General features: G+C 52.7%; 1 protein-coding gene across 1 annotated transcript in view; it reads left to right on the top strand.

Annotated features, from left to right (window-relative positions):
* Window positions 1-3,340: 3,340 nt before the first annotated feature.
* LOC115644506 (alpha-2-macroglobulin-like protein 1) overlaps window positions 3,341-14,789 on the top strand; it is a 46,480-nt gene continuing 35,031 nt past the window's right edge. The window contains 3 exon segments of the mRNA XM_030548955.1: window positions 3,341-3,351; window positions 8,717-8,900; window positions 10,010-10,175. Of these exon segments, the coding sequence (XP_030404815.1) occupies window positions 3,341-3,351; window positions 8,717-8,900; window positions 10,010-10,175 (361 nt within the window).

Here is a 14,789-nt window from a genome sequence, read left to right as displayed (position 1 = left end):
AGTAAGACATTGCAGACCATCCATAAGAACGGTGCGAAAACAAGTTTACTAATCACTTGATCCAGATTGCTCAGACATATCTACATCATCATCGTCAAAGTCATTGCCTTCTGAGGAGCATTTTTCATGATGTTTCATGCTGACACCCAGGCCTTGCATCTTTGTCAAATTGTTTACATTTGGCACATATCCCTTGTTTGCCCAGAGGTACAGGTATTTCCTGAAAATGTTCCCAAATAGGTTATTGTTTATGACCTGCAGCCATTTCAGTTTTTTTCTTCCAGTTCCCAGGTGTTAGTCAACACTAGCGGCTGCGCTTTGAAGGATGTTGGCTCTTCTGCCCACAATGGCCTGCTTTGACACCGGTGTTACTCCCTTCCGGTTGCACATTCTGCTCCTCCTCCCTCGTTCCATAATCCCACCCCCCATGCCTACCTCCAGAAAAACAAAAGAACTAACAAAAATCCAAGACTTCTGCGCATGTAACCCACATGCTTTTGAACTGCAGTATTTTATTTTTTTTAGAGAGAGAGGGAGACATGAGAAATTATTGGATTTCTGTTTGTTTGTATCTCTCATGCAAGGAGACAAGGCAAAGTCATTTACCTGAAGTGCTCAGAACCATCCAGAAGCAAGTGCTGGTAGTTACTAGGCAGATCTGTGTTTTTCCATGAGCTGGAGGGTAAGTTTCCATGGTAAGCGGAGTCATAAATAGTCAGTTTGAGAACTGAGTCAGAGCTCAGGTACTGAGAAGCTATAAAATAGCAGTATGAGATCCTGATGACGAGATGTTATTTCCTGGCATCAGAGGCCCATAGCGTGTGGTGACTTTGCCAGTCTTTTGCACCCAACAGCACAGCCCTTAGTCCCCCAAAGGATCAAGCTCTTAATACAGTACGACAGTGGACATTTTCAAGGCTGTTGCTTGAACGGATGACTGATCTGTCAGGAACGGTGACACAGGCTGGCTGGGGCACATGCGCACAGAGCAGTGGGGTGAAAGGGCGCTTTGTTTTTTATGACAGAACTAATAAATCATGCAGTGGCTGACTAACGCTAGCCTAACCTTCTTCCAGAATCCTAACCCTGAAGTCACTGCTTACTCTGCATCCAGTGTGGCTAAAGGGTGATTTTCGTGGAAATCAGATTATAGACAGACTGAGAAATGCCACTGAGCTGATTGTTGGGCCTCACTTCTCTCAGCCAATTATTTGTATTGCAGTAAAATCCACAGACCCAGTCAGGATTGGGGCCCCACTCTGTTGGCTGTGAAGACACAGTCCCGGCACCTCAGAGCTTCTGTTTCCCATTCCCCAACCACCCTGCACTAGAGTGCTGGGTGAAAGGGTGTGAAGTCCTGGATCAGGCTTTGGATTAGAGGGTTGGCTCAAAGGCTCAGAGTTGGGATTTGAATTTTGTGTTAAAAGTTCTGGGGTCCAGATTTTGGATTAAAAATCTGGGGCTCCAAGGTCTAGTTTTGAGCTAAAGGTCCTGGGCTGGAGTTTCGGGTTAGGATTTGAGTTCTGGGTTAAAGTCCAGTTTTGGGTGGAAGTTTCAGAGTCAAATTCCAGTTCCTACTTTCCTTGTCATGAAGCAAATGAAGAAGGATTGCTAAATCCTGTAAGCAGAGGCAAGTTTTAGCTTTCCAGTTTCTAATGTGGTGGAGAGATCCATTGGCAGGACCCGCTGTTGGAGCAACTACTAAAAATCTTCCTAATCTCTCAGACACAAGCCACTACACCCAGGATTCCAGCCTGCATGCAAACAAACAACAGGTGTGGGCTGCCAGTCCTGGAGTAAGTGCCCCATAAAGCCCAAGAAGGGAAAGAAAGAAGGTTGGCTCATCTCCGGAGGGAGCTCTCTTCTCATCCTGTTCCTGCTCCTTTGTTTACACAAGTGTGTTCTCCCCTCTTGACTCAGCCCCAGAGCCAGAATCTGAGCAATGCAGAGGCAAATCCAGCACTCCGGGGTTCTCTTCTTCTGCTTTTCACTTACACTTAAAAAATATTTCACAGCTTTTCCTGCAAAACCACACAGCTAACATTGCTTCTGTCTGTGGCAATGCAGTATTGTAATGTATATACTCCCTGGCCTCAAATGGATGGAGCCTGAGCTGCTCAAATATATGCTCTGTGCTGCTAACAGATGGGTACAGGTTGACAGACCAACGGAGGAGCACAAGGAAACAATGAGACAATATTGGTCAGCATGATGAGTAGTGATCTCAGGATGCACATTATCTGGTCAGCTCTTGAGAACATCTCTCTCTTTCCACAATGTTTCTAGGACACCCTAGTATCATAGTAGCTAGTATCTTTGTGAGAGATCCAGGCTTTTCCCATGGAAACCGATCCCATGGTGTGGATCTGTTGCAAAAATAACCCCCTAAATGCCAGCTGGGGATGTTCGGCAGGCACTGCCAGTGCTGGATGAGGACCAAGTACAGTACCTTAAGTTTGGGTCAGCGCCAGGGAGAAAGATTCTGTTCCTGCTCCTACTTTTGCTCTTTTGTTTATCCAGGTGCATTTTCCCTCCTTTTCCACAGTTATCAGAGCCAGAGTTTCAGCTGGGAGAAGTGATATGCAGCTAGACAAGACTCCTGTCTATCTTGGTTTTATGACCAAATTAGGCAGCAGGGCAAAAATGTGCCAATTTCCTTCGTCACGTGGCAGTTTCCCCATCCTATATTCAAAAGAAAAAAAATGTTCCCAGTGGCTAATTCACTCAAGCACTCGGTGGCTTGGGATAGTTTTGTGATACATTTCAAAACTACATGGCTGTTAGGCTAATATACAAGATTAGACTCAACAGCTGCCTAATGGAGAAGTTATGGATGCAAATGTTGTGACCCTGAGGTATTCTAATCCCTGCACACTACAGAAGTTTTGCCTGATGCTTAGGAATTTATATAACAAGAGTATTTTGGAAGATGCTCGGAAGGCAAATCAGACACAGAAAGCAGAGATGGCCCCAAATTCTACTGCTGCAGTTGGAATTTCTAACATCCTAAAATTTGGGAGTGATTGGGCTGGGAATTTGGTCCTGGTCCAGTTCTATCACCAAATTTTCATGCTGAAAGATAGCAAACACCATTGCTACTCTTTGGGGAAAAAATTAGGGATGCTGTTGTTGAGTGAAAAATTATGTAGTAAGCTAATTTGCATACAGGGACATATATTGTATGTAATAATCTCCATTTAAAAACAATGTAGATTAAATAGTGATAGAGGCAGCAAACTGGCAGCCTTGGTGAAGAAAGTTCTCCGTTTGTCTACAAGCAAGCTGCTCATGCACACCACCCTGCCAGCTCTCCTCTGTCCTGACAGCAGAAGTCTGCCCCATGGGTAACAGGTAGGTCAGTTTCTCTGCTGAGCCAGACAATCAGTGCAGCGTGGTACTGAGTTTGCATTGTGGGAACTGGAACTGAGACCCACCAAACCCATCTCATAAAGTGGCCATTAGCATCCATTAGATGGGAACACCCTTCAGTTGTTGGGCTGGATTCAAACTGGTGATTTATAGCTGAAAGACTGTGTAAGCCATTAGCGATGTCCTAGAACATCCAGGCCCAGATCCCCATGGGTATTTAGGCATCTATGGAATAGAGGTTAAACGTCTAAATACCTTTGAGGACTTGGGCTTCAGTCCCCAAATAGATGCCTCCATGGCAACCAGCCACTAGAAAAGGGTGTGGCCCATTTTGCCAGAGGGTTAGATGCCTTGTTACACAGCAAGGGAATGTTGGGGATCAGGGTTCTTGGGTTCTGTTCCTAGCTCTCAGAAGGGAGAGACAGGCTAGCAAAGCACTTGTGGATTTGGCTGCTTCTTTGGAAAAGGCAGCATGGCTGAGTTCTGCTGTATTAGAGCCCAGGATTCTATACCCATAGTATAGAATTGATTTATATATCTATATCTATATCTGTCTATCTATCTATCTATCTATAAAAATATATCTATATCTGTCGAATGCCTGTTTCTTGGGAGAGAGATGGACTCTTGCTCAATAATCAAGTTTGATGTGTGCAGAAGTATTAGAAGCACTGAGTAGACGAGGTGAAACTTGAGCTCATGGACTCAGTGCAATGTACCCTTAGAAGACAAGGTGATCTGTGAGGGAGGGCTCTGCTCTGTCTTCCAGTCTCATCCCCCAGACTAGTGCAAAATTGGGAAACTGGGTAACTCCCTCTTCCAGGACTCAGGGAGCACCTATGACTTGGCTGCCCATTTTCTACAACACCTGGTCTCCCATACAAATCCTGAGCAGGCCCTGAAACTTCTTGGCACATGAGAGCTAATGGGATCACAGGATTTGAGGGTGGTATGGTCAGAAGCATTCACTATGAAATCCAGCCAAGTGTGCATGCAAGAGGGGACTCATGATGATCCATCTCAAGGCAAAACAATGGGACAGAAGTTGCAAGCGGAACAGTGAGTGGGGTCAGCTTAGCAAATGTGAAATCTGCATCTGCTCAATGGGTTGAAAAGCCAATTTGTCTGAATGACACTAATTGATGTGGGGGGGAGCATGGGAACCAGAGGGGGCCAGTGACTAGTGGACAGAGTCCAGGAAGGCTTGGATTGGCTGGGGAGCATCCTGTGTGATACACCCCTGGATCTGGGAGACTATAATTATTGGAGCAAATGAGAGATGTGATGATCCCTTGGACTCTTGTTCTGCTTCCCCATCCTTGGGGAGAAACAGCAGAACACGGGAGGTCTGGAGTTCTCCAAATGAGAGAACAAGCTTCATCACCAGCCTCTCTTCTCTCCTGACCTCCATCCTGAGACACTCCACTTCCTGTGTTCCCCACGGACCTCCCATGAAGATGTGGGCTCCCATCATCCTTAGCTGCGTGTTCTACACCATGGTGACAGTGGCACAACCATAAGAGATGTTGAAATACTTGATCAGTAGAGGTAACGTTGAGGTGGTCAATGGGACCAGGATGTCACAGGAGGGAGGCAGCAACCATTCCTGTCTGTTCTCTGAAGGGACAGGCTTGGGGGTGGTTTGCAACATCCTACAAGCCTCTTATAGGACCAAATCCTACTAACCTGAGAAAGTCCCACTAAAATATATCAGAGAAATGTGATGATCATCTGGGTATATGGAAAGTTGCAACACTGAGGAAGGAGGGGTTGGCGGCTTGAGGGGGAGGACCTAGGAGTAAAGGGGATGATACTGAACAAAGGAAGGGGGATGGAGGATTTGGGTCTGGCTGACCAGAAGATACTGCCCAACAGCAGGGTCTGTGAGACTATGGAAGAATTTTCCCCAGAGAAGGGATGGGAGCTTCATTTCAAGTTGGGACATTGTCCAGTCCTAGTTCCCAAAGTTTTGGAGAATAGACCAAACAATTCTGAGCTGGCTCCTGGAAGAATGGCCCAGATGTTAGAGATGGGTCCTAATCAGACCTGAGATTGGAATGACCCAGAGCTCTGGGACTGATTTGGATTGGAAGTTCACAATTGGTCCATATCTCTATAAGGGCAGAGCCAAGGCCCCAGGTCTAAGTGTGCCCAGAACTTTGGCTGGTTTGGATCTAGATCCAGACCTGAACATTGCAGTCAGGCCCAGCAGGTCTGTCCCCAGCTCTGATTTCTAGGACTCCACCAGGGAGAGAGGCCCCACTGGGGATGGTTCCCTTGTCCGAGGTACAGGTGCTTTCTCTGTGCCAGGAGAGCTGTGCAGGCCCCTCACTTGTGCTACTGTATCGTGCTCCAAAGGGATGTAGCAGTAGCCCGAGTGACATGTGCTGGTGGCTCTCAGTTTTGCTCCAAGCAGGGGAGGTGTCTACATTGTAAACCCTGCAATATTGCTAGCACTGATTGGTGCCGGGGGTGGCAGTGAAAGCAGAGAAGCCATGGACTGCATGGGGCCTGGAGACTCCCCTCTGCCCCCAGGGCAGAATCAAGTCCCAGAGTCAGAGTGCTGCCTTTCCTGAGGGATAAATATAGGACTTCAGCCTGTGGGTTTGTGGTTAACGCATAGGCTGGGAGTCTGGAAAGATCTGGTTCTCCTGGCTTGGCCAGTGACTTTATGTCCTTGGATGGGTCACTTCTCCACATTGGTTTCCCCATCTGTCAGTTGGAGTTAATACTGCTGGAGGCAGGAGCGGGGTTCTGAGGAAGTATAGAGAATTATCTCAGGGGCGTGGCAGATGGAGCCTACTCACATATGCAGGGTCTAACTGATCGGCATTTTTAAGGTCAGAAAAGAATTATCCCCTGGGTCAGATTGGCAGGGACCTTGGCTTTTTGCTTTTTGTTTTGCTTTCCTCTGCAGCATGGATCACTCGCTACGATCACGTGGCTATATCTCATTGAATCAATTCCCTGTCATTATGGGGACTTGGGCACGGATGCAACCTTGGTCCCTCCTCTCCTCTGCCTGTGGCACTTAATAGTCTCCCAAGGGCTGTAATATTTTAACCTAAACCAATGTATTGGACTCAGTTCAGGGGTGGCTGAGTGCAAGGCTGTCCAGAGGATTCAGGGGGTCTGGGGCAAAGCAGGGGAGCTGCAGCGCTTGTACTCCATGGAGGCAGTCTGGGTCTTCGCTGGCATTTTGGCGGTGGGGGGCCCTTCAGTTGCTCCGCATCTTCGGCAGCACTGAAGGGCCCCCTGCTGCTGAAATGCCAGCCGAAGACCCAGACTGCTGCTGGGCCAGGGCTCGTGGGTCCCCTGTGGGGCACGAGGTGTGGGGTAAATAGCCCTACTTCTCCCGCCCGCCCCGGGCGGCCCTGGGTGGGTGAGGGTTACTTGCCTGTGATATGAAGGTCAGACTAGATGATCTGGTGGTCCCTTCTGGTCTTGAACTCCAGACAGGTCTGCACAGAGGTTTCTGGGGACTTGGGGCAAAATCTGAAACTGAAGCACACACCTCTTCCAAAACATAACCACTGAGGGGAGGCTCTGGGCAGGAGGGTTTGGCGAGCGAGCCCACCTAGCACCCTGCAGTGGCTGCTCCTGTCCTTCAGAGCTGGGCACAGCTCTTTGCTCTAGATGTTGCAATCTGGCACATGGGGTCGCAGAGCTTCTCAGCTTTGGCACATGTGGGCCTCCATCATGACAGAAGAATGGCTGGGCCAATCTTAAGTGGCTTTGCAATGCTGTGTGCCAGGTCACAAAGCCACTTACTCAAATTTGGCCCAGACCGGCCCCCATCATGACAGAAGAGTGGCTGGGCCAAACCTGAGTGGTGCTGCACCCCCTTTGCCCTGCAAGCACCTCTAAAGTGGCCCTGACTCTGTGTCCCACACTGCAAGGGGTTGTGAGGCTAAATCCATTAATGTCTATAAAGTGCTTTGAGTTCCTGTGATGGAAGATGGTATGAGACAGATGAAATCCCAAAATATTTGCTCAGAGAAAACTCCCGTTGGTGTCAAAACTGCCAGTGACGGAGTAAGAAATTAGTAGAGACCTTAGGGTTTGGCCTAAGGTTAAAAAATGGACTTAAAAGGGAAAGAGGATATATAGATCTTCCATCTTCTTTTTTAATAGAGGTGAGCTGCATTTCTAAGCCACACAGCATCTTCCCCACTTCTCCTCACCACACCTGCAGGGCTTGGTCCTTCCATCTTTGCTAGGGATATGTTCCAACTTCACCACATAGTGGATTTTGTTAACCCGGAGATCACAGAGTTATCTGCCAGCCTCCCCGATAACATACTGGTTTGCCTCTGCAGCCATCACCATCCCATGGGAATTAGGAGATTATGGGTTGATCCGCCAAAATGTTTGACTAAATTTCTCTCTCCTTTGAGGTCAAAATAGTCTCTGGACTCCTTTCCCTCCTCCTCCCCACCAGATGGTGCAGGGAGATCATCCTTCCACCAAGGATTCATTTCTTTTGTATTTTACACCTAGGTGTAGTTTGGCACATGGAAAATGTGACTCATCACTTGATGGGGAGGATTTGCTCTTCACCTCTCCAACAGCACCCGAGCCCACAGAGCTTCCTGCACTCACCCATGATCCTGCAGGACTGATTACAACCTGTCCTTGAGGGTGAGATTCCTCAGAGAATGGATGCAAACATTGGTGCCAACTCCATGGGTGCTCTGGGACTGGAGCACCCTTGGGAAAAAAATAGTGGGTGCTCAGCACCCATTGGCAGCCCCCACCCCAATTAGCTTCTCCTCCTCCCCCCAGTGCCTCCTAGCTGCCAGCAGTCCCACTGATCAGCACCTCCTCCTCCTTCCCAGCGCCTCCCACCCACCATGAATCAGCTGTTCATCAGCGTTCAGGAGGTGTTGGGGGGAGGAGTGAAGGGAGGCACACTTGGGGGAGGGTCTGGATCGGGGCAGGGCAGGGGCAGCTGGGGAAGAGGTGAGGTGGGAGTTTGGGGGAAGGAGTGGAGTGGGGGCAGGGCCTGGGGCAGAGTGGGAGTCGAGCATCCCCTGGCAACTCATAAAAACGGCACCTACGGATGCAGATATCAGGGCGAGATCCTGTTTCCTTTCCATTGGTGGCTTGCTCCTCATTGAATTTATTGAATTTATCACATGTTCCCCTCACGATTCTACAGAATTTGTCAAATCCACTCCCTGAACCTACAGACATTGTTATACTCTCTCCCAGCCAGTCTGATAGATGTTGTCACCTCCATCCCTATACAAGTTGTCACATGGACCCTATATCATTAGTACCATTTGTTCCCATGAGAGTGAGCATTTAAACTTCATTGTTCTTCTTTTCTTCGTGCCTCCTGCAGGAGATATCTGATCGTCATCCCAGCTGAACTGACCTTCCCATCAGTCCAGAGGGTGTGCTTGGACCTGAGAGGGGTGGACAAGCCCATTCGAGTGGCCTTGACTCTTGTGCATGCGTCCAGGAGCCTTGTCCTCTTCCGAAGGGTCATCCTGAACTATAGGAGCTTAGAATGCCCCAAGTTTAGGGTGAGCAGCTCTCCCAGGGATGAGCCAGGCTCCCATTGCTGACAGCGCCCAGGCTGCTGTGTCGCATCATAGATTCTCTCACCAGAAAAAGAGAAGGAAAAGATACAGAGAATGAGAAAGTGAGACTAATGCAGGAGGGTGAGAAAGGAGGAGGAGGGAAAGTGAGGCAGAAAAAAGCCAGGAAGGGTGGTAAATGGCAGCCTGCATAGGGTCTTCTCTCTTTCTGCATTTATCTGTGTGGCTGCATCATAAGGCTCCTGTTTGGTGAGGTGAAATGTGTCTGACATGCTGCCCTTAGTACCGGATACATGACTTAGAAACAGCAGCATTCCCCTGGCATGCTGCCTATTAAGGAAGCTCTAGCCATTTTGGCTTTTCCCCACTGTGTTTCTTCATTTACCTCTCCAAATGTCTTGCCTTATGTTCTCGTCTCTCCCTGATTTTTTCCTTGATAGGCATTTATTGGTCTTAAAAGGCACTGAATCAGCAGCCCTGGGGAGTGGTGTCCTCTGTTTATCCCTGAGTAGGCAAAGCATGGTACTTCCTACATATCATGTCCACCACCCATTTGCCTCTGTTCTAAACCATCTCTACGAGTGAGGGGGGATTTCAGCTCCCATGAGCCATTCAGTCACTGACATCCACACAGAGATGGCCAGTGAGGGTGACCAGTTAGTGCTGATTTGTGGTGTCCTGCTAAGGATTGGAGTGAGCCCCCCACAACTCATTACACTGGTGAGACCAAGCAGTGCACAGGCCACCATATAGGCTGCTCCTGCACTAGGGCAAACACCTGCCTCCCACCCCCACTAACATCTGTGCCATTCACACACCTGCCAGGGCTCCACAGCCCAAACCCAAGAGCAGAACAAAGGCACCATTCACTGTTCCAGCAGATGGAGCCCCCTGGCCACTGAGAGAACGGATTGCATCAGTGGCAGGTGTCCTTCCTGGCAGGGAGGGAATTAGTTGGACGCAAGATGCCAGGGAGCAGGGGAGAAGATCGTCTGCTTTGATACCATTGGGACAGGGGAGAGTGCGCTGCCCTCCTTTCCCATCCCCCGGTTCTCTCCAGCGAGCAAACGATGGCTCCCTCTCTCCGCATGCAGGTCCCATCTCCCGCTGGGGGCCGGGAGGAGGTTTGCACTGTCCAGCTGACCATCTCCAACAGCCACTACTTCAATGTGAAGGAAGAGAAAAAGGTCCTGATCCGCGGGCGTGACAGCAGCACCTTTGTCCAGACGGACAAACCCGTTTACACCCCAGGGCAGAAAGGTGAGAGCTGTGAGTATATCACACCTGCCAGTTCTTCTTCGAGTGATTGCTCACATCCATTCCAGTTAGGTGTGCGCGCCGTGCGTGCACGTTCGTCGGAAACTTTTTACCCTAGCAACTCCAGCGGGCCGGCAGGTCGCCCCCTGGAGTGGCGCCGCCATGGCGCCCGATATATATCCCTGCCGGCCCGCCCGCTCCTCAGTTCCTTCTTACCGCCGTGTCGGTCGTTGGAACTGTGGAGCGCGGCATAGCTGTCCTCCACGTCCCTAGCTCTCCTAGTTATCTATCGTTTATCTCTAGTACTATTGTAGTTGTTAATTAGATTGTTAAGTAGTAGTTAAGTTAAGTAGTTTGTAAATAGTTCTTCGCCGGGGGCTTAGCCCTTCCCGGCACCCGGCGCCAGGCTCATGCCTGTTTCGCCGGGCTTCAAGCAGTGTGCGGCCTGCAAGAAGCCCATGCCTACTAGCGATCCCCACGAAGCGTGCCTGAAGTGCCTGGGGGAATCGCACAGATCCGACAAGTGCCGCATCTGCAAGGCTTTTAAGCCAAGGACAAAGAAGGAGAGGGATCAAAGACTCCGAACTCTCCTTATGGAGGCGGCACTTGACCCGACGGCTTCGCAGGCCGTGATCTCGGCGCCGGCACCGGATCGCACCGGCACAGAGAAGACTCCCCGGCACCGACCTTCTCCGGCACCGGAGACAGAGCCAAGGCCGTCGAAGTCCGCTACTCCGGCCAGGCAGACCCGGCTAGAGCGCCCGGCCCCGGCATCGGCCGCGGCACCGCCGGCACCGTCGACTCCGGGCCCGGCGGGTCCGTCGAGTCCGGTGCCGCCGAGCTCCCCCATGAGATCTGGGGTTGAGATGGTGGTCCCATCCACACCGGAGACCTTCGCCTCAGCTCGGGACCTCATAGCCCTGACTGAGCCCACTCGGCTGCCACCCCCGGTACCTCCGGTGCGGGTCGTGTCCAGAGGCAAGCCCATGATGTCGGCACCGTCTCGGGACTCTCGTTCACGATCCAGGTCCCGATGTCATGGTCGCTCCAGATCCCGCCGCCGCTCGCAGTCCCGGCACCGCTCCCCTCAGCGGTACCGGTCGCACTCGCGGCGCCGGTCGACATCAAGACGATCGCGGTCAGGCTCCAGCCGCTGATACCGGCACCGCGATTCCAGGAGCAGGTCCCGACGTTACTCGCCGCACCGGTCGACCTCCCGGCACCGAGCTGGTGGCAGGTCCCGGTCCTGGTCGACCTCCCGGCACCTAGCTGGTGGCAGGTCCCGATCCCGGCACCGAAGTGGCGCCCGGTACCGATCCCGATCCCAGCACCGTGACAGAACCCGGTCCCGATCCCGATCCCGGCACCGATATGACTCCCGGCACCGGTCCCCGGCACCGAGACGATCCTCCGTGCCAACCCGCGCAGACCCTTACCATCCAGGGTCAGCCCCACCATGGCCCTCTAGATAGCCGTCCGTATCCTCACAAACGGACAGCGGGTATGCGCTGGGCACCGACCGGCAGGCGGCGCTGTTCAGTGATCCGCCGCAGCAGGACCAAGGCCCGCAACAATGGGGATTCTGGACACCCTGGGCATACCATCAGGCCCAGGGCCCCCAACAGCTCCCTGCTAGGCCGGCGACTGCGGAGCGTAGGGCTCCTGAAGCCTCGTTGTCTCGCCCCCCTCCCTCCCCGGATGGGGAGGAAGGGTCCAAGCAACAAGACTCCGCTTTGGCTCCTGAGGCAGAGGCGAGGGCTGAGGAAGACCCACAGTTAGACACTCTCTTGCCTGGGGTCTCCTCATCCTCCTCCCCGGATGAAGCGGTGGCTGGTACCTCCTCCAACAGCCCCCCCCCGCTGGATCTCAGGGCGCACCAAGACCTCCTCAGGCGATTAGCTCAAAATCTGAGTCTGCAAGCCGAGGAGGTCTCGGAGATAGAGGATCCAATTGTTACCATCCTCTCATCTGACGCTCCCACCAGGGTCGCCCTGCCCTTCATACGAACCATCCAGGCCAACGCCAACAACATCTGGCAGTCTCCGGCCTCCATTCCTCCTACTGCGAAGGGCGTCGAGAGGAAGTACATGGCCCCTTCTAGGGGCTACGAATATCTCCATGTGCACCCGACTCCGTGTTCCCTGGTGGTTCAATCAGTGAACGATAGGGAGCGTCATGGCCAGGAGGCTCCAGCCCCCAAATCCAGAGAAGCCAGGCGGATGGACCTCCTCGGCCGTAAGGTGTACTCGGCTGGGGCGCTGCAGCTCAGGGTCTCCAACCAGCAAGCCCTGCTGAGCAGATACGCCTTCAATTCCTGGGTGGCAGCAGACAAATTTAAGGAGCTGCTGCCACAAGATGCTCGCCAAGAGTTTGCGGCCATCTTGGATGAAGGCAAGAAGGTCGCACGCACGTCCTTGCAAGCCTCTTTGGACGCTGCAGACTCGGCTGCCCGTACCCTCGCGTCGGGAGTAACGATGCGTCGCATCTCCTGGCTGCAGGTTTCCGGCCTTCCGCCGGAGCTCCAGCATACTATACAGGACCTTCCTTTCGAAGGCCAGGGCTTGTTCTCTGAAAAGACAGACCCCAGACTCAAGAGTCTGAAAGATAACCGAGTCATTATGCGGTCCCTCGGGATGCACACTCCCATGACGCAGCGTAGACCCTTCCGGCCACAGCAACAACAACAGCGCAGGCCGTATTCCCAGTTCCGCCAGCGGCAGGACCTTAACAGGTGCCGCGGCAGGAATGGAAGGCGCAGGCATTCGGGGAACCAAGGGGGGCAGAACCAAGGCTCCTCTAAGCCCCCGCCTGGACCTAAGCCTTCATTTTGAAGGTGCGCCCGAGGGCGCAGTAACAGTTTCCCTAATGGATCCTTCCCCCCCGTTTTCCAACCGCCTTTCTTTTTTCTTCCCAGTGTGGTCCCAAATAACATCGGACCGCTGGGTCTTAAGCACGGTGCAGACGGGATACCGCCTGCAGTTTGTTTCATTTCCTCCTTCCCGCCCCCCTTCCTCGTCCCTCTTCAGGGACCCCTCTCACGAGCAATTCCTTCGGCAGGAGGGGCAGACGCTCCTCAGCAAAGGAGCTATAGAGGCGGTTCCGGAAAACGAGAAAGGCAAGGGGTTTTATTCCCGCTACTTTCTGATCCCCAAGGCCAAGGGAGGCCTCAGGCCTATCCTCGACCTGCGAGAGCTCAACAAATACCTGGTGAAGTTGAAGTTCCGCATGGTATCCCTGGGGACCATTATCCCATCCCTGGATCCGGGAGACTGGTACGCCGCCCTCGACATGCAGGACGCGTATTTTCACATTGCCATTTGGCCACGCCACAGACGTTTCCTCCGCTTCGTTGTGGGGCCTCTTCATTATCAATTTGCAGTCCTCCCATTTAGCCTGTCCACGGCCCCGAGAGTGTTTACAAAATGCATGGCAGTTGTTGTGGCGCATCTTCGGCGCAATCGTGTCCACGTGTTTCCTTATCTGGACGATTGGTTGATTCGGGGCATGTCGGAACAACAAGTCTACAGCCATGTCCGCGTGATCACCGGCATGTTCGCAAGTCTGGGCCTCTTGGTAAACGCAGACAAGTCCACCCTGATTCCCACACAGAGGGTGGAATTCATCGGGGCCGTCCTGGACGCCACTGGAGGCAGGGCCTTGCTGCCTCTGCAGCGGTTCCAGACCATGTCGGCGATCGTTCAACGTTTGCGGACAGCCCCATTGACGTCAGTGCGGACATGTCTAACCCTGTTAGGCCACATGGCGGCTTGCACCTTTGTGACCGATTACGCGCGGCTCCGCATGAGGCCCCTCCAGTTGTGGCTCATCAATCATTACAGGCCGACAAGGCAGCCGCTAGACATGTTAGTCACAATCCCCCAGAGGGTATTAGATTCTCTCAGCTGATGGCTAGACCAGTCCGTGTTATGTGCGGGTCTCCCTTTCCACCCCCCTCAGCCCTCGGTGTCCCTAACAACGGATGCCTCAGATCTAGGCTGGGGGGCCCACCTAGGGACCCTGAGGACGCAGGGCCTGTGGTCCCAGGAGGAGGTGGGGCTACACATCAACATGCGGGAGTTGAGAGCGGTCCGCCTTGCTTGTCAAATGTTCTGTCATCAGCTTCAGGGTCGCTGTGTCGCCGTGTTCACCGACAACATGACGACCATGTACTATATCAACAAGCAGGGCGGCACCAGATCCTCCTCCCTGTGCCACGAGGCGATACGACTCTGGGACTTTTGCGTAGCCCACTCCACTCACCTCAGGGCTTCCTTCCTCCCCGGAGTACGGAACACGCTGGCGGATCGATTGAGCAGATCCTTCCTGTCACACGAGTGGTCTCTTCGCCCGGACGTCGCCCTCTCCATTTTCTGGAGGTGGGGTTATCCCCGGGTGGACCTCTTCGCGTCCAAGGGGAACAGGAAGTGCCAAGCGTTCTGCTCCTTTCAGGGCAGGGAGCCCGGGTCGATAGCGGATGTCTTCCTCATCCAGTGGTCGACCCACCTGTACTATGCATTTCCCCCGTTCCCTCTGGTCCATAGGGTCCTGCTGAAGGTGCGCAGGGACAGGGCTCACGTGATCATGGTGGCCCCGGCATGGCCCAGGCAGCACTGGTAC

The sequence above is a fragment of the Gopherus evgoodei genome, chromosome 1 (assembly GCF_007399415.2).
Source record: "Gopherus evgoodei ecotype Sinaloan lineage chromosome 1, rGopEvg1_v1.p, whole genome shotgun sequence".
Classification (NCBI taxonomy): Eukaryota; Metazoa; Chordata; order Testudines; family Testudinidae; genus Gopherus; species Gopherus evgoodei.
This window is presented reverse-complemented; position numbering and strand designations above follow the sequence as displayed.